Source organism: Hyperolius riggenbachi, chromosome 3 (assembly GCF_040937935.1).
Source record: "Hyperolius riggenbachi isolate aHypRig1 chromosome 3, aHypRig1.pri, whole genome shotgun sequence".
Taxonomy (NCBI): Eukaryota; Metazoa; Chordata; class Amphibia; order Anura; family Hyperoliidae; genus Hyperolius; species Hyperolius riggenbachi.
The window spans coordinates 385,614,876-385,635,543 of NC_090648.1; the positions used below are offsets into that span (position 1 = coordinate 385,614,876).

At 46.8% G+C, this 20,668-nt stretch overlaps 1 protein-coding gene across 4 annotated transcripts in view; it reads right to left on the reverse strand.

Annotated features, from left to right (window-relative positions):
* PTPRO (protein tyrosine phosphatase receptor type O) overlaps nucleotides 1–20,668 on the reverse strand; it is a 203,120-nt gene that overhangs the window by 122,445 nt on the left and 60,007 nt on the right. For all 4 annotated transcript variants that reach the window (XM_068277393.1, XM_068277392.1, XM_068277391.1 and 1 more), the window contains exons 5-6: nucleotides 12,377–12,817; nucleotides 7,409–7,570 (exon numbers count right to left, since the gene is read on the reverse strand). In XM_068277393.1, the coding sequence (XP_068133494.1) occupies nucleotides 7,409–7,570; nucleotides 12,377–12,817 (603 nt within the window). The remainder of the gene's footprint in view (nucleotides 1–7,408; nucleotides 7,571–12,376; nucleotides 12,818–20,668) is intronic.

A 20,668-nucleotide genomic window follows, 5' to 3' on the forward strand; every position in this document is an offset into this window, starting at 1 on the left:
TGTTACTATTCTTCTGTATTCTGATCTTGTACCCTGTCATTCTGATACCCTGTTGCCGAACCTCGGCTCGCTCTTAGACTCTACATCTGAACGCGGAAAAGCCGCCGCATGTCCTGACAGCAAAGCGGCTGTTTGCATGCAGCAGCGTGTGCTTGGTGTGGCTGGGTCTGTTAGTGCACTTAGGCAGATGGAGAGCTATGCACGCGCGGGCCTGAATCCAGGACCTTTATACTAGCAGGGGAAGTGTCAGCTGATCAGGAAGGTCAGCTGATTCCTGCAGGACTCATGATTGGCTGAATGGTTCGGGCGGGGCGGCAGTGTCCAGCAACTATATATTCTGCTGCTTGGTCAGTTGCTGGTGGCCTGTCGTTGCGATCACAATGTGGGAGCACGCAGACCCTTAGTCAGATCCTTAAGTGTGCCAGGACCAGCTGGAGCTGTAATCCTACATTTAGCTAGATTCTGTTGATAGCTTAAAGTACTAGTTTGATTGTGATTATCTGTTATGACTTTCTGCCTGTCTGACTACTCTCCTGATATCTGATCCTGTACTTTGTTTGTCTGTGAGTTCTCGACCCTGAGAACTATCTCCATCGATAGGAGATAGTTCATGCCTTGTATGTGCTGGGCACCTGCTCCACAGGGCCAGCGCTGTATTTGCTGGGCACCTGCTCCCCAGGGCCAGCGCTGTATTTGCTGGGCACCTGCTCCCCAGGGCCAGCGCTGTATTTGCTGGGCACCTGCTTCCCAGGGCCAGCGCTGTATTTGCTGGGCACCTGCTCCACAGGGCCAGCGCTGTATTTGCTGGGCACCTGCTCCACAGGGCCAGCTCTGTATTTGCTGGGCACCTGCTCCCCAGGGCCAGCACTGTATTTGCTGGGCACCTGCTCCCCAGGGCCAGCGCTGTATTTGCTGGGCACCTGCTTCCCAGGGCCAGCGCTGTATTTGCTGGGCACCTGCTCCTCAGGGCCAGCGCTGTATTTGCTGGGCACCTGCTCCCCAGGGCCAGCGCTGTATTTGCTGGGAGCCTGCTTCCCAGGGCCAGCGCTGTATTTGCTGGGCACCTGCTCCCCAGGGCCAGCACTGTATTTGCTGGGCACCTGCTCCCCAGGGCCAGCACTGTATTTGCTGGGCACCTGCTCCCCAGGGCCAGCGCTGTATTTGCTGGGCACCTGCTCCACAGGGCCAGCTCTGTATTTGCTGGGCACCTGCTCCCCAGGTTCTCCAAGCTTGTTACTATTCTTCTGTATTCTGATCTTGTACCCTGTCATTCTGATACCCTGTTGCCGAACCTCGGCTCGCTCTTAGACTCTGCATCTGACTCCTGATTCTGTACCCCGATATTTCTGATACCCTGTTGCCGAACCCTGCCTGTTTATTAGACTCCGCCTCTGCTTTCTGTATCTGTACTGTATCTGTCCGTGTGTTACGACCTGGCTTGCCCGACTTCGAGAACTGACCTTGCTGTTAGAGGCAGTTCCCAGATCTGTTAGTGACGCCCTCTCCTAGGTGTCACTCACGTCCTGTCCTTCCTACGCTCCACCTGACTCCTCCCCCGGGAGAGTCCAGGCCTTCGGAAGGAATCTGTATTGCTGCAGTACTTCATACAGTACTGCACTTGTTTCTGAGGCTTAGTCCTCACGGTATTACTGTTGCACCAAGCACTCACACTACTCAGGTGTTCAGAGGTTAGCGTTATATCGGATTATCGGTGATACTGCAGATCATCAATAATTGGATATATATCTGTATTCCCAGTGATACTGCAGATCACCGAGAATCAGACCCTCTCTGCTACACCGATCGTGACAAAAATCTTCAGTTTAAAGTATTGAGGGGTCTCTTAAGACTGTAAACTCTGTTACATAATCACAATGGGTCTGAGAGTGACACATAACATTGGCAGTGTATATTTTGCTCTATATGGTAGCGCTTTATTAAAAAAACATACTTTTGCTTGTACAGTTTAGAGATGGCCCGAACCTCTGACTTTTGGTTCATGAACCGGGTTCCCGAACCTCCCACGAAAGTTCGGTTCACGCGACCTTTCGCAAACCGCAATAGAATTCCTTGAAACATCTTTTTCATCACTTTTCTGGCCAGCATAAGTGTTTCTAGTTTTCAAAGTTCGTCTCCCCATTGAAGTTCATTGCGGTTCGTGGACGTTCGCGTGAACCGAACTTTTTGCGGAAGTTCGCGAACCGAAAATCGGAGGTTCGGGCTATCTCTAATCCTGGGGGAGAAAGAGAGGAGAGGATAAGGAGAGAAAGAAAGATAGAGAGAGGAGGTGAAAAGGTGTCCGAAACAAGCTGACTGCAAGTGGAGTTGGTGTGGCTCTGTAAAATTTTAAGCTATAGGTTTGCTATACACCAGCGGTTCTGGATGTATACCTGGTTTAGGAGCATAAAGAGATAATTTGCATATTCAGTAGTGGTGCATTGTGGGTAACCACAGAATTATCACAAATCATATTCTACATAACCCATTATGCCTCATCCAAACCTTCAACCACCACTATCCCAGTCTCACTATAAATATTTTGACCCACACTACACATACTACAATAGAGATACCTAGTCCACCAAATCACACCCATTACACACAGTTATAATGTTGAATTTTTTTGCTCTTAATTAGTAGACGTATAGGCGGATACATACATGCAATTATGATGCATCAGTTAGTGGCCATTTGAAACACCTCCATGTAATATTCAGCCTTGGTAAAAAAAACAGTATACTAAGCTAACAGTCTTGACCAGCATACTACATGAAGGTGAAAACAATTTATACTAACTGAACAAAAATCAGGTGATTACTGCATAGCATTTAAAGGACAACTGTAGCGAGAGGTATGTAGAGGCTGCCAACACGATGCAAAACACAAAAAGCAAATGCTTCGGTCGGACATAATAGATTATGTCACTCAGCAGGGACACCGAGGGCAGGTACAGCCCCCACTTGGTCCCCTCCCTAACCACTCAGCTATCAACTGCATCCTGGAAGCCGCAAAAAGAAATGTAAAACCACAAAACACTGGTTCACACGACAATCAAGGGTCCCGGAATCTGCCACAGACCAGGACCCCTAAACTACCATGTGATACCCAGAGGGAGATACAGGTGAGCCATGGAGCTCTCACCACCAGGGGAATCACCCTCACTACCTCTGAACTGAATGCTGATGCAAAACACAAAAAACAAATGCACACTCTCAGCTAGCACATTCCTACCTTATATCTGATCAGCAGACGCCTGTCAGCCAATCAGGTGCAATGGTATACACCCTTTGTCTGCCGTATCAAATCTAGCAGGAATTGCATGAATTACATAAATTTAGCAGCATGGGAGGCTTTGCTCAGACGTAATCGTAGATTATGTCACTCAGCAGGGACACCAAGTGCAGGTACAGCCCCAACTTGGTCCCCTCCCTAACCACTCACCTAACAACCGCATCCTGGAAGCTGCAAAAAGAAGATTAAAACCTCAAAACACTGGTTCACACGACCGTCCGGGGTACCAGAATCTGCCATAGACCAGGACACCTAAACTACCATGTGATACCCAGTAGGAGATACAGATGAGGCCTGGATCACTCACCACCAGGTGAATCACCCTCACTGCCCTTGAACTGAATGCTGATGCAAAGCACAAAAAGCAAATGCACACTCCCAGCTAACACACCTGATCTGCTGCATGCTTGTTCAGAGTCTATGGCTAAAAGCATTATAGGTAGAGATTGCCCAAACCTCCGATTTTCGGTTCGCAAACCGGGTTCGCGAACCTCCCGTGAAAGTTCGGTTCGCACGAACTTTCGCGAACCGCAATAGACTTCAATGGGGAGGCGAACTTGGAAAACTAGAAACATTTATGCTGGCCACAAAAGTGATGGAAAAGATGTTTCAGGAATCCGCCTGGAGTCCTGGACCCTGTTGGTGGTGGCGGAGAAGGCAGTCAAGCGGCCTGCAGGCAGAGACGCTGTGTGTGGAGACTGACTTAGTCTTCGGGCAGGCCTGACCGTGCTTTGCAGACCACGTGGTCAGATGGTCCCTTGACCCAACGCTGTGTGGCAGAGATGACACCACTTGCCTTTCAACATCACGGTTCAGTTTGGGTATCACATTTTTTGAGAAATAATTGTATATCTTCCACTGCGGTGTGTGGATTTGCTTTTGTGTGCTACTTTCCCTCAGGTGGTCATCCCATTGCAGTTTGTGCTTTGTAATCATGCGCCTTCGTAAGGTAGTTGTCCCTACGTGGGTGTTGGTCTTTCCACGGCTCAATTTTCGGTGGCAGAGAGTACAGATGGCATTGCTCTCATCTGAGGCAGACACAAAAAAAATGTCCACACCGCTGAGCCCTGGGGTGATGGCACTTTGGTGGTGGCGGACGGAGTGTTAAGTGGGGTAACAGAATAAGAGCAGGAGGAGGAAGATATGTCACGCTTCTGTGCGGAAGCTGAGAAAGATGAGGTGTTCTGTGTTAGTCAACTACGTCCTGACAATATTGAGGGTTGATGGCACGTGCCTTCTTCTGAACACTGTACTTTGGTCATGGGCCGCACAAAATCACGATAGCGCGACCTCGAACAGACCTGCTAGGTGGCCTGCCTCTGCCTTTTGTTTTATCCATATTGGGGGGGATGAAGTGAAAGGTATGCACTGACTTGACTAATACTATGTGCAGTCAGTCACACAGGTGCAGTTAACAGGTATGCACGGAGTGGAATATCACACTGCCTGCACTCACGTTGGTAGGTGGGTGCATTGAAGTGAACAACAGGTAGTAGGTATATAAAGGTTGGGTATTACATGTGCACCTGTCCCACACAGACAGGTACCGGATAGGCACAGTGACACTGCGTGCGCTCACGTAGGTAGGTGGGTGCACTGAAGTGAACACAACAGGTAGTAGGTATATGCATTGATGGGTATAACATGTGCACCTGTCACACACAGACAGGCACAGTGACACTGACTGACAGGGCTGTATATAATGCAAGTGGGCCATAAAAAAAAAAAAAAAATAGATCACATAAACAAGATTAGCTCTCAAAAGAGCTGTTGAGGGGTGCTTTTTTAGCAATAACAATCAGCCAGGAGCAAGCTAACAAGCCTACGAGAGCCTAACTAAGCTTTCCCTAGGAGAGTCTACAGCAGCTATCCCTTCAGTAATTACAGCAGGCACACGAGTGAGTCCACTACCTGACGCTGCCTGCCTTTTATAAGGGGGGGGGGGGGGGGCTCCAGGAGGGAGTGTAGCCTAATTGGCTACAATGTGCCTGCTGACTGTGATGTAGAGGGTCAAAGTTGACCCTCATGATGCACTATGGGGGCGAACCGAACTTCCGGAAAAGTTCCCGGTTCGCAGCGATTGAGAACCACAGAAAGTCGCCGGGAACCGTTCGCCGGCGAACTGTTCGGGCCATCTCTAGTACAGTTATGATACTTGGCAGGTTATAACATTATGCCTTAGCCCACCAATCAGTGGTCAGGAAGGGGGGGGGGGGCTCTTTCCTATATTTAGGCTGCTGCCATCTTCAGTATAGCAGCTGTCAAAATATCAGTCACATAGGAAGCACTGCTGGCAACCTCTCCAATCAGAGCTTTCCAAAAATAAGTATTAAACATGACAAGGGTGTCTTTGACTTATAAAGTGATGGCTATTAAAACTATGTATTCATTTAAAAAAAAATCATGCTACATTATTGATCTACAAGTTGGCAGGGAAGTTCTGTTTCTAGGTCTCAGGTCAGCAGTGACTTTATAGAGGTAGCAATACCGTAAGTGCATTAGCCCTAATCTGATTAGCAAAGCAAAGCTTTATTTTTTTTACACTTATATTTTACATTGTGCATCCCACCTCAATGTAAAAAATGACAAACATATGACAGAGTGCTCCAACATGTTCATATGCATAGTGCCGCCTCCCGCTCAGTGACATACTCTCTGCTGGGCAGGAAGTACGTCACTGGGATTCCCGTGGGTCCACGCATATGCGCTGCTGCATCCCTGTGGAAGTCATACAGTAACGCGCTGCAGACTTTGCGTCAGCTTGGCAGCAATCTGGAAGCTTCTGGCGCAACATCATGCGATGAGGTAAGTGTGCAAGGCCCCATACATTTGCATTGCTCTTGCATCACCCTCTGATAAAAAGGGTAATGCAACGCATACTTGCAATGCAAGTGTAATAGAATTGAAGTCTATGATACCAAATGCCGCTGCCTTGCACCCTCTGAGAGTTCACAGCTGCGGCCCTATTTTTGCATGAGTGCGGCTGTACTGTGCCTGTGTGAGTTACAGCCAAGCCTCTGCAGTAACATGGAGCTGCTCATCAGGCTTACTGTGCAGACGAGGCCATACTAGCACAGGTGCAGTATTACCGCTGCAATCGTATACAGGAGTGAGGGCAGCCATAAGAACATATCCAACAAGCTCTTGTTGGATATGTTCAGAGTGTCCATGCACAGCAATTGTGGGGTCAAGGAGGAGATAGTTAAGAATCTAACTTTAATTTTTGGTCGACCACGGGTTCACTTTAATATCGTTTTGACAAATGGAGACAGTCATTGATGCCACTGTGGTAGAAGGAATGGCAGCTCTAAGTTGGATCAGATTGGATGGTGGCATTTCCAATCTTTGAAGTGATCTTTCGACTTCATCCAACAAATGCTCAATAGGATTAAGGTCAGGGGACTGAGCTGGCGATGATAGCAGGTTAAACTGTGATTGATGTTCCTGAAAAACAATTTGAGACCAATCAAGCATGGTGGCAAGGGCCCACAACAGGCGTCTTTTCCTATTCTTCTGTGATACCAAAAGCACTCTCCACTACTAAAGTCTAAAATTTCCAAAGTCCGCCTTGTTGTGCGCTGTGGTATGCTTTGTGATGCACCTGCATTGAAGTCAGCTGTAATTTGTTGTGTTGTTGCCCTTCTGTTGCTGCAGACTATGCATGCTACTGACCTTTTAGCTTTCTCATTCACCAGCCTTTTTTCGGACTAAAATCGTCCTTATCACTTGAAGTTTTATTTTTCCTCAACTGCTTCTAAAATCCTAAAAGATTTGTCATTTCAGAGATACTAGCACCAGCTCTTTTGCACCGACGATCAACCCTCGTTCAAAGTCATGTAAATCTTTCATCTTACCCATTTTGACATTAACTTCCATTATAACTACATTGTTTCGAAGCTGACCTTTCCTTATATAAGCAACTCTGCATGTTTAAGTCACTCAATGTCACTCTTGGACAGGTTTACTTTCAAATACAGTATAATTAATTTATTTCTTGGTTGAACGTGATTGATGAAATTCTTTTTTCAACCAAACTATGTAACAGCAGCTCATCTCTACTCATAACCTCTCTACAGGGTCTGCATCTATACACACAACATTTTTGCTCTCTACTTACTGATATAGAAGCTGAGTGCTTTGGCTTCATTGCTTTCTCTAGCATCACAGGATCCAGCTGAACTAAATGTTCTTACTGTAAATGTGTATTTTCCTGGCTCAAATAATTCTGTTGTAAACTCATGGGAGTTTTCATCCACCGTAGAAATCAAAGTCATATTTCCTAAGTGAAGAAAAATATTATTTAATTTTTCATAGAGGAAAATGATTTGTTGTACTTGATCTTAATTTATGTTTCTTCAGTGTAGTCACAATTCACTAATGGGCCCACAGCTCAGGAAGATGTGGGGTAGGTGTGGTCTACTATATGTGGAAGGATGCCTATAGTTATTTTAAAGGGATACTGTAGGGGGGTCGGGGGAAAATGAGTTGAACTTACCCGGGGCTTCTAATGGTCCCCTGCAGGCATCCTGTGCCCGTGCAGCCATTCCCCAATGCTCTGGCTCCGCCTCCGGTTCACTTCTGAAATTTCAGACTTTAAAGTCAGAAAACCACTGCGCCTGCGTTGCCGTGTCCTCGTTCCCGCTGATGTCACCAGGAGCGTACTGCGCAGGCACAGACCATACTGGGCCTGCGCAATACACTCCTGGTGATGTCAGCGGGAGGGAGGGCGTGGCTGTACAGGCACAGTGGTTTTCCGACTTTAAAGTCTGAAATTCCAGAAGTGAACTGGAGGCGGGGCCGGAGCATCGGTGAGTGGCTGCGTGGGCACAGGATGCCTGCGTGGGACCATTAAAAGCCCCGGGTAAGTTCAACTCATTTTCCCCCGAACCCCCCCTACAGTATTCCTTTAACCTCCTTAGCGGTAACCCCGTGTGTGACACGGGGTAAGCCGCCGGAGGGTGCCGCTCAGGCCCTGCTGGGCCGATTTAAATATTTTTTTTTTTGCTGGATGCAGCTAGCACTTTGCTAGCTGCGCCAGCACCCCGATCGCCGCCGCGCGCCCGATCGCCGCTATCCGGTGCGGCGCGCGCCCCCGACCCAGACCCCGTGCGCTGCCTGGCCAATCAGTGCCAGGCAGCGCCGAGGGGTGGATCGGGTCTCCCAATGACGTCCCGACGTCGCTGACGTCGGTGACGTCATCCCGCCCCGTCGCCATGGCGACGGGGGAAGCCCTCCAGGAAATCACGTACTTTGAACGGGATTTCCTGATCGGAGATCGCCGAAGGCGATCGAAGAGGGTGGGGGGATGCCGCTGAGCAGCGGCTATCATGTAGCGAGCCCTGGGCTCGCTACATGATTTAAAAAAAAAAATTAAAAAAAAAACTGCTGCGCTGCCCCCTGGCGGTATTTTTCATACCGCCAAGGGGGTTAAAGAAAACAGACATACCATACCATACAGTGGTGTAGATACAAAGCCACTAGCCCTAGTACACATTTTAAACTCATCTACTCAGCCTCACAGTTTGTGGTTTAGATAGATAAAAGCCTGTGAGTTCAGATACGAATATTCATTATAATGCACTAGAAAATATGTGAGCACTATATAAATAGAGGATGATGATGATGACAGTAATGATAATAATAATAAATATAATAAGATCACAGCTGTGAACTGAAAAGGCCATTTTTAATTTCATTAAATAATTAAATGGCTGGTGTGTCATCAACATAAATCATGAAAACTGTATTTATACTTTAATGGGGAACTAAGTTGCTATAGAGCATACATGTCAAACTTTGGTCCTCAAGTGGTTTCCCTACTTTACATTGTGTTTGGCCCACTCTAGACCACCAGGGAAGCTATATTGGAGGTGAAGCACTAGAATACCAGGGAAGCCATATGGGGATATGGGGGAAATAACTAAACACTAGGGAACTGTATAGAGGAGGGTGGGGGCATCTATATACCAAGGAACTTTATAGGGGAGGGAAGACCACTAGACAACAGGGAACTATATACTGGCTGAAGGGGGCCATTAGACACCTGGGAACTTTTATAAAGGAGGAAGGTGGCCACTAGACATTGAGGTTGGCCCGTGACTAGGTCCCAGTGTACAATTTTGGCCCACTTTGTATTTGAGTTTGACACCCCTGCTATAGAGCATCATTCATTCAATTAATATGAAGACTTCAACTGACAAAAGGACAGTTTTTGAAAGGGTGGTCAGTCACTTTGGTCTGTGACATCATTAAATTCACTTCTATTATTGTTACTTCTCTTATAATCTCACCAACAATGTGGATATTTATGAAATTTCACATTTAAAGAGAACCAGAGATGAAGCACCCTCATGTATTTTATTACATTTATCAGTGGGAACATGACAGTAAACACCTACCCTGCTTTTAGTTGTATTCTTCTCAGTCTAATCTATCTGTTATCAACTGTGATAAGAATCCACCGACTATTCAGTCGAGGTTTGACCTGGAATCATTATAGCTGAGTCACTCTTCTGTGGAGTGTTTTCAAGCCCAAGCCTTCCCCCTCCTGGCTCAAATTTCATGCTTTACATGTTGAGAGCTGTGATTACATGGGTGGAGCTGCTGCTGCAGGAAAAATCTCTGTCTAACAGACAAGTGTGGCTGTGTGATCTGTGTGCTCTGTCTGTGCAGCCAGTCATCATTATTATCTACTGTATGCAGTTTCATTACTATGAGAGACACTTCCTACAGGCAGCCACAAAGCATACCAGAATATGAAGTTGAAAGCACACAGATGAAAGCCTACAGCCGCCCTGCTTTTCTATAGTCTCATATAGCCTAGACAGCACATCCAGAACACCTCATAACCTGGAAACAGAAGGAATATGAGCCGGCGGCCATATTGGATATTTCCTGGAGAAATAATGGATAAAAAACACTCAAAAAGGCACACCAGAGTGGCGAAATTATCGGGTAGAGCATTTATTCTTTACAAGCTATCAACTGATATGTTTATTTTGTGTGAATCGTTCATCTCTGGTTCCCTTTAAAGATCTATGAATAGTTAGATTCGTGACCAAGTTAGATTCCTGACCAATTTGAATATTTAGATTCCTGACCAAGTTCTGTTGTTAATTTTTTTATCTTTTTAGTTTCAAAGATAAGTATTGAAAACTGGTAGCAAAAATTGAAAAGAACATTAACAGCATTAGACTATCCCCCATTAACCCAAATGGGGTAGCCAGCAGTATACAAATATACAAGTGATAAATAAAACAACAGAAAAAATTGTTAAAATAGCCAAATATTGCAGAGGTGACATAACAGTTGATAAGGCAAACCTCATTAGAAAATAGGGGAGGGATTAATGTGTACTGTGCAGAGCCAATATCAAGCCTGTAAAATACACCGAGACCAAAGTCCCCTCTAAACTTAATCTATGGCTCTGATATATTAGAGAATTGGGTAATTTTACCCTGGATTTGGGCATATAATTGCTTACAGACCATAATATGGTGTACGCAACCTTCCAGAACTGCTATTGATAGAGTTGGCTTAAGCCACTGGAAGTTTTAGCCGCCACCAAAATTTTCTCTTTTTTTATACAGCAACAAAGTCAAGACATAATAATCTGCGTAATATGTTGGCGCTTTATAAATACAATAAATAAATAAATACATAATAAATACTGCCTCAAACTTCCTGGCAATTTCTGTAATGTGGAACACCACACCAAAACTGTCCTCATTGCAAGTTGGATCTCTCACCTGTATTCCTTCATTGAAAAAACTTTCAGTTGACCAAAATTAACCTTGTGTGCACTACCATATTACTAGTGAACTATAGTAAAAGCAGACAGCTATGACCATTGGAAAAATTTGTTAGAATACTAGTCTGGCAAGCAGTAAGGGTGCTATGAACATCTCTCATTGGGCATAATGAATATCAGAGAAGCCGACAAAACAGCTGTAAATGGCATAGTGTTAACACTCTTGCTTGCAGAACTCCAGTTTGAATCTCAGCTACTATCTTCAAAGAGTTTGTTAGTTCTCGTGTCTGCAATGCATTGGTTTCCTCCAGGCACTGCAGTTTCCTCCCACATCCCAAAAACATACAGATAAGTTATTTGGATTTCTTCTTAATTGCCACTAAACTATGATACATACACTACACTAGACATAAATTGACCCATACTATGATACATACACTATGCATAAATTAGCCCTAGACCAAGATACATACACAGCACTATACATAAATCGGCCCTAGACTACGATACATACACTACACTATACATAAATTGGCACTAGACTACGATACATACACTACACTACACATACATTGACCCTATAATATGATATATACACTACACTATACATAAATTGGCCCTAGATTACAATACATCCTGGCCCAGAAACTTCTGACAAGCTTCTACTCCACTATAATTTAATTTGTCCTCTGCTCTTTCATCCTGGTCTGGTAAGCCGGCTCCTCCTCCAGCGAAGACACAAATTGCAGAGGGTCATCAGATCAGCGGAGAGAATTATTGGGCAACCTCTCCCCACACCACCTCTACCACTACAGGCTGTGCTCCAGAGCATTGAGGATTGCCAACAATCCCTCCCTCACACCCAGGCCACCGCTTCTTCAGTTGGGCTGGAGGTATCAATACACCTCCACCAAGACCTCAAGACACAGGAATAGCTTTTTCCTCCATGCTCTCTGCAATACCACCTGGCTTTTCTCTGAATGTGAAATGGTGTTCTATTCCTTTTGTGTGCCCTTACCTACTTGTATCCTGTATGTGCAAAGCCCAATTCTGAGCAGGACCCAGTCATGCTTGGCGAAATAAAAAAATTCTGATTCTGACATACACTATATTGTACATATTGTAAATTGGCCCTAAACTCTGATATATACTGTACATACATACATATACATACATACAATAATAATAATACTTGTCACTTATAGCATTCATTTTTTCAACTAATTGCTACACCATTGCAGACTTGTTACACAATTACTTTTTAGTTTATGCCATATTGATCTTGATCCAGTTTAATTAGTTCAACACGTTATAACAATTCTTAATTTTCCTTACCATCCTTCTGTATATAGATGTTTAAACCATCAAGTGCAGTTGGTGCTTTTGGTGGCAACCAGCTGAGGGAGACTTTATATCTGGGAGGCAGAAAATCCTGGAAAGTTTCAGTTGAATAGCTTACTGTGGTGGGGTTCTCATAGTCTGCAGGAATCTCATTCACAAAACCTTCAATATCCACTGTTGCAGTCTCACTGACCCACCAGTAAGGTGGAGCTGTAGTTTCAGAGCTGTCATTAGTTGCATATTTATCATAAGTCCAGGTAGAAGCGTTACCGGGCACTGAAATTTCAAATGGCTCATCAAATATTTCTTCTGTTGGTGTGATGAGGTTGTCTTCAATTGCTGACGCCTCTATAGAACTTCTTTCACCAGGATCCTCTGATTTGGTGCTATTTATAACTAATATTTGTATAGAAATGTTTCGGGGTGGGTAAGGAGCTTAAAGAGAAAAAGAGAAGAGGGGATGAATTAGCCAAGTCATTTGTTACAAAACTTGAGGCATTTACTTTGGAGTGGAGGTGAGGTTATTGATGTTATTAATCAAAGACTATTCAATACATTTTTTTTTTTGCTGCAAGAAATGAAAGTGTTAATAGAACAGCTTAAATTAAAGCTAAATTTAAGCTTTTAAACCCTAGGCCTGTACATAATACATGATCAGCGCATGGAGGAAAAAGGGGTTCTTCACAGTAAGAGTGGTTAAGATGTGGAATATCTTACCACAGCTTAGAAGTTATAATGAATTATATATATTGCAGTTATAAAGAGTTTGAAGGCTTTCTTAACTGGGAAGGGAATTCATGGCACAGCATCTTACACTTTGGATCTAGAGATGGCCCGAACGGTTCGCACGCGAACTTATTCGAGCAAACTTCGGTGGTTCAGGTGCGCGAACGAACGTGAACTTTATGGCGGTTTACATGTAGCACCCATCTACCTACGTGACAGCACGCAGTGTCACTGCACCTGTTCACGGTACCTGTGTGTGTGTGTGTGTGTGTGTGTATGTGTGTGTGTGTGAGACAGCAGCACATTTGTAATACCCATCACTGCATATACCTACCTGTTTTTCAGTGCACCCACCTACCTACGTGAGCGCACACAGTGTGATATTTAATACCACCAGTCACTCTACCTGTTTACGGTACCTGTGTGTGTGTGACAGCTGCACATTTGTAATACCCATCACTGCATATACTTACCTGTTGTTCAGTGCACCCACCTAACTACGTGAGCGCACGCAGTGTGATATTTAATACCACCAGTCACTGTACCTGTTCACGGTACCTGTGTGTGTGTATGTGTGTGTGTGTGTGTGAGACAGCTGCACATTTATAATACCCATCACTGCATATACCTACGTGTTGTTCAGTGCACCCACCTACCTACGTGAGTGCACGCAGTGTCACTGCACCTTTTCACGGTACCTGTGTGTGACAGGTGCACATTTGTAATACCAATCACTGCATACCCACCTGTTGTTGTTCAGTGCACCTACCTACCTACATGACCGCACGCAGTGTCACTGCACCTGTTCACGGTACCTGTGTGTATGACAGCTGCAGTCATTGCATAGTGTGTATGACAGGTGCAGTCATTGCATAATTGTTCACAGTACCTGTGTGACCGCACGCTGTGTAATATACCACTCCGTGCATACCTGTTAACTGCACCTGTGTGACAGCTGCACATTGTATTGCAATACCAGTCAGTGCATACCTTTCACTGCACCTGTGTGACTGCACATTGTATTAGTCAAGTCAGTGCATACCTTTCACTTCATCCCCCCTCCCCCTCGATATGGACAAAACAACAGGCAAAGGAAGAGGCAGACCCAGAGGAAGGCCACCCGGCAGGTCTGTTCGAGGTCGTGCTGATGTGATTTCGTGCGGCCATGGACCAAAGTACAGTGCTCAGAAGAAGGCACATCCCATCAACTCCCAAGATTGTCAGGATGTGGTTGACTATTTAACACAGAACACCTCATCTTCCGCAGCCACTAACGCTGCTACACGCACCACATCCGCTGCATTTGACACTTCACAGGAGTTATTTGGTGGGGAATTAACTGATTCACAGCCACTACTGTTACAACAAGATGAAGGTGCTAAGCAAGTTACACCACCTCATATGTCTGAGTTAGGCGACACTATGGATGTAAGGTGTGAGGAGGAGGATGATGAAGTACCTGCTGTTGGTGCAGTTTATGAGGTGTCTGAGGCAAGCGAAGCTGGAGAGGATGATTATGATGATATGGATGCCACATGGGATCCTAAGAGACAAGATGACCAAGGGGACAGTTCAGAGGGGGAGTCAGAGAGGAGTAGGAGGAGACGAGTTCCTGAAAGAAGCAGGGGGAGCTCGTTGTCAGAAACAGCTGGTGGTAGTGTCCAGCGCCATGTATCGCCACCTATGTACAGCCACTCAACATGCCCTTCCAACGTCAGCTGCTGATGCCACCATAGTGCCATCACCCAAGGGGGGCTCAGCGGTTTGGACATTTTTGTGTGTGTCTGCCTTAGATCAGAGCAATGCCATCTGTTCTCTCTGCCTCCAAAAATTGAGCCGTGGAAAGGCAACAGCCGCGTAGGGACAACTGCCTTACGAAGGCACATGGAGAAAAGGCACAAACTGCAATGGGAAGAGCACAAGAGGAAAAGCAGCACACAAAAGAAAAGCCACCCTCCTTCTCCTCTTCCTCCTTCAGGTGCATCATCTTCAGCCTCTCTCTCCCTTGCACCTTCACAATCACAGCCACCCTCCTCCACTCCACCTCTCACCTTGAGTGGTTCCTGCTCCTCTGCCCACAGCAGCAGTCAGGCGTCCGTGAGGGAGATCTTTGAGCGGAAGAGGCCAATTCCTGCCAGTCACCCCCTTGCCCGGCGTCTGATAGCTGGCTTGGTGGAACGGTTAGCTCGCCAGCTGTTACCATACCAGCTGGTGGACTCTGAGGCCTTCCGCAAATTTGTGGCCATTGGGACACCGCAGTGAAAGATACCAGGCCGCAATTATTTCTCTAAAAAGGCGATACCCAAACTGTACCATGAAGTTGAGAGGCAAGTGGTGTCATCTTTGGCACACAGTGTTGGGTCAAGGGTCCATCTGACCACAGATGCCTGGTCTCCCAAGCACGGTCAGGGCAGGTACATTACTTACACAGCCCATTGGGTCAACCTGGTGACCGCTGGCAAGCAGGGAGTACGTGGCTGTGCAGCGGACCAACTTGTGACACCTCCACGGCTTGCAGGCTGGCCTCCTGCCACCTTCTCTCCTTCTGCTACATTCTCTTTGCTGTCGTGATCCTCCTCCACCTTGGCTGAGTGGCAGTTCAACTCTACTGGTGCTGCGATCTCCTCTCCAGCTACACAGCCCCAGCTCCCCAGGGCCTATGCTGCATGCCAGGTAGGGATGCTCATTCGCATTCCGCAGAAATGCAATTTCCGCATTTCTGATCGGAAATGCCATTTCCGCATCGGAATGCGGAAATCGGTAATACAAGTGCGGTAGGCGGATTTCCGCCGGAAATCGCGGAAATTTCCGCCAACTTTAACATTGATTTTCTCAAAAACTATAAGGTCTTTTTGAAAACTTTTTTCATCTTGTTCACAAGATTCTGTTTAATAAACCCTGAAAATTTGGTGTGTCTAGGGGCTTATGGGGGCTTTTCTATTAACCGCTAAAGTCGGCGGATTTTTACTGTAATGTAAAATGCAGAAAATCTGCATTATCCGATATGCGGTAATTTTAAGCCAATCGGAAGACTCGGAATTAATAAACCAATCAGAGAATGGGGATTAAGGTTGAAATTTCCGCATTCTCTGATTGGCTTATTTATTTATTTTAAAGTTGGCAGAAATTTCCGTGATTTCCGGCGGAAATCAACATCGGAATGCGGAAATTGGTAGCGGAAAGCGGAATCGGTAGCAGTAGCGGTAATTGGCAATGTCGGAATGCGGATTTTCCGCGAAATTGGAAATTGGCATTTCCGACCATCCCTAATGCCAGGTACGACGGTGTCATGCCCTCTTAGACATGTCTTGCCTCAAAACGGAGAGTCACACTGGAGCAGCTCTCTTGGCTGCTCTAAAAAAAACAGATGGATCAATGGCTGGCCCCGCACCAACTGGAGATCGGCGATGTGGTGTGCGACAACGGCAGCAATCTCATTTCGGCTTTGAATTTGAGAAAGTTGACACATGTATCCTGCATGGCACATGTGCTGAATCTCATAATTCAGAGATTTGTGTTTAATAGAGATGGGCCGAACGGTTCCCGGCGAACTTCGGTGGTTCGCGTTCGCCTCCCGCAGGCAAACGTTTCCGGAAGTTCGGTTCACCCCACAATGCACTATGAGGGTCAACTTTGACCCTCTACATCACAGTCAGCAGGCCCAGTGTAGCCAATTAGGCTACACTAGCCCCTGGAGCCCCACCCCCCTTATATAAGGCAGGCAGCGGCGGCCATTACGGCCACTCGTGTGCCTGCATTAGAGAGAGTAGGGCGAGCTGCTGACAGACAGCCTGTCTGTCTCTCATAGGGAAAGATTAGTTAGGCTTAGCTTTTCCTGGCTGCATACCTGTTCAGTGATCCTGCCACTGCATACCTGTTCTGTGAACCCACCCACCACTGCATACCTGTTCAGTGATCCTGCCACTGCATACCTGTTCTGTGAACCCACCCACCACTGCATACCTGTTCAGTGATCCTGCCACTGCATACCTGTTCTGTGAACCCACCCACCACTGCATACCTGTTCAGTGATCCTGCCACTGCATACCTGTTCTGTGAACCCACCCACCACTGCATACCTGTTCAGTGACCCTGCCACTGCATACCTGTTCTGTGAACCCACCCACCACTGCATACCTGTTCAGTGATCCTGCCACTGCATACCTGTTCAGTGATCCTGCCACTGCATACCTGTTCTGTGAACCCACCCACCACTGCATACCTGTTCAGTGATCCTGCCACTGCATACCTGTTCTGTGAACCCACCCACCACTGCATACCTGTTCAGTGATCCTGCCACTGCATACCTGTTCTGTGAACCCACCCACCACTGCATACCTGTTCAGTGATCCTGCCACTGCATACCTGTTCTGTGAACCCACCCACCACTGCATACCTGTTCAGTGATCCTGCCACTGCATACCTGTTCTGTGAACCCACCACTGCATACCTGTTCTGTGAACCCACCACTGCATACCTGTTCTGTTCAGTGGACCCGCCACTGCATACCTGTTCTGTTCAGTGGACCCGCCACTGTATACCTGTTTAGTGAACCCGCCACTGCATACCTGTTCTGTTCAGTGAACCCGCCACTGTATACCTGTTCTGTTCAGTGAACCCGCAGCTGCATACCTGTTCTGTTCAGTGAACCCACCACTGTATACCTGTTCTGTTCAGTGAACCCGCCACTGCATACCTGTTCTGTTCAGTGAACAGTTTGGTGTGTCAGTGTGAAGCAGTACCTTAATTACACTCCCTGTTTGATGTATACACATGCAAGATGTTTTAAAGCACTTTAGGTCTGTCATTTAGCATTCAATATGATTTCTGCCCTTAAAACGCTGCTTTGCGTCAAATCCAGATTTTTCCTGGGGACTTTTGGCGTGTATCCCACTCCGCCATGCCCCCCTCCAGGTGTTAGACCCCTTGAAACATCTTTTCCATCACTTTTGTGGCCAGCATAATTATTTTTTTTTTTCAAAGTTCGCATCCCCATTGAAGTCTATTGCGGTTCGCGAACTTTAACGCGAACCGAACCTTCCGTGGAAGTTCGCGAACCCGGTTCGCGAACCTAAAATCGGAGGTTCGGCCCATCTCTAGTGTTTAATTACCCAGGCTTACAGGATGTCCTGAAGCAGGCCAGGAAGTTGTGTGGGCATTTCAGGCGGTCTTACACGGCCATGGCATGCTTTGCCGATATTCAGCGGAGAAACAACTTGCTGGTAAGACACTTGATTTGCGATAGCCCGACTCGCTGAGATTCGACCCTGCTGATGTTCAACTGCCTGCTACAACAGGAGAAAGCCGTCACCCTGTATCTCTACAACTACAGTAGAAGGATACACTTTGGGGAGATGGGGATGTTCTGGCCGAAGAACTGGACACTCATGCGAAATGCCTGCAGGCTCATACAGCTGTTTGATGAGGTGACAAACATGATGAGTCGTAGTGAAGGAGCCATCAGCGACTTGATCCCGTATGCTTTCTTCCTGGAGCGTGCCGTGCGTAGATTGGTGGATCAAGCTGTAGATGAGCATGAACAGGAACAGGAGGAAGAGTTGTGGGATCAATTCTCATCAGAACAAGATGTTTCCTCAACACCTGCGGCGGCACAGGGGGGGGGGGGGGAAGAGTCATGTGGGGAAGAGGAATCAGACTCAGATGATGCGTAAGGTGTTTTTTTTTTTTTGGAGGAGGAGGCGGCAGAAGAACAACGGCAGCAGGCATCGCAGGGGGCTTGTGTTGCTCAACGTTCCCGTGGTATTGTTCGTGGCTGGGGGAGGAGGAGAACTTACCTGACGTCACTGAGGAAGAGCAAAGGGAGATGGATAGTACGTCTGGATCCAAATTTGTGCAGATGGCGTCTTTCATGTTGTCCAGCCTGTTGAGGGACACCGTATAAAAAAACTCAAGGGGAATGAGCTATACTGGGTTGCCACGCTACTAGACCCTCGGCATAGGCACAAAGTGGTGGAGATGTTTCCAAATCACCAGAAGGCAGAAAGGATGCAGCACTTGCAGAACAAGCTGGCAACTATGCTTAACAGTGTGTTTAAGGGTGATGTCACAGCACAACGGAATAAAGGTACCACTGCCGGTAATCCTTCTCCCATGTCCACTCAGGCAAGGACATGATGCTCCTGCGATCTCATGGTGATGTCGGCCATGCAGACATTCTTTAGTCCAACGCCTCGCTTTAGCCCTTTCTGGATCCACCCTCCACCAATGCCTCGACCGGCAGGTAGCCGACTACCTGGCCTTAAGTGTGGATGTAGACACTGTGAGCAGCTATGAACCCTTGGACTACTGGGTGTGCATGCTGGACCTGTGCCCAGAGCTGTCCCAATTTTCCATCCAACTTCCGTCTTGCCCTGCCTCAAGCGTCCTGTCAGAAAGAACCTTCAGCGCAGCTGGAGGCATTGTCACTGAGAAGTGAGGTCGCCTAAGTCACAAAAGTGTTCAGTACCTCACCTTTATCAAAATGAATGAGGCATGGATCCCAGAGGGCTACTGCCTGCCCAAAGACTAAGTCAGTCCCCACACACAGCATCTCTGCCTGCACGCCGTGTGACTGCCTGCCCCAAGATTAAGTCGCTCCCCACACAGCATCTCTGCCTGCAGGCCGCTTGACTACCTTCTCCGCCACCACCAACAGGGTCCAGGGCACCAGGCAGATTCCTGAATTTTTAAGGCCGCTGCTAGCAGTGGCCGCTATAATAATTTTTCTGATGTGTTTACATGCCTGCCTAATTTTTCTGGCTGTGCTGCAGCTGCAACAACAAAACAAAAAGCATGTACATGTGCCAATTCCCCTTCGTGATCGTTACCTTGCCGCGGTGAAGGGGCTTGCGTATCACAATGAAGCAATGACCGATGGCTATGTGAGTGTCTCGGGGGGGGGGGGGGGAGGGGGGGAGGCACACCCACGATAATAAGGGCGTTATTTTATTGTGGACAGAACAAATACGATCAGCTGGACAGTCACTGTTGTTCATTGAGCCACCTCAGCCCGGCGACCATATGGGCCTGAAAACCACTATTGCCTGCACTCTGGCCATGGTGCGCACCAGTAGAGCATGGCCGCCACTACACAAACAGCTGTTTGCGGTGCGTTACACAGTGAGTTTGGTGTGTCAGTGTGAAGCAGTACACTAGTTACACTACCTGATTGATGTATACACATGCAAGATGTTTTAAAGCACTTTAGGCCTGCAATTTAGCATTGCATTGTGAGTTCTGCCCTTAAAACGCTGCTGTGCGTCAAATCCAGATTTTTCCCCGGGACTTTTAGCATGTATCCCACTCATCCATGCAAAAACTCAGATATTAGACCCCTTGAAACATCTTTTCCATCACTTTTCTGGTTAGAATTAATGTTTCTAGTTTTCAAAGTTCGCCTCCCCATTGAAGTCTATTGCGGTTCGCGAAAGTTCAGCAAACCAAACTTTTGCGGAAGTTCGCGTTCGAGGTTCGGGAACAGAAAATTGGAGGTTCGAGCCATCTCTATTTGGGTCACACCGGCCTGGAGTCTGAGTCCTTTGGTTGTCACAACATTAAACT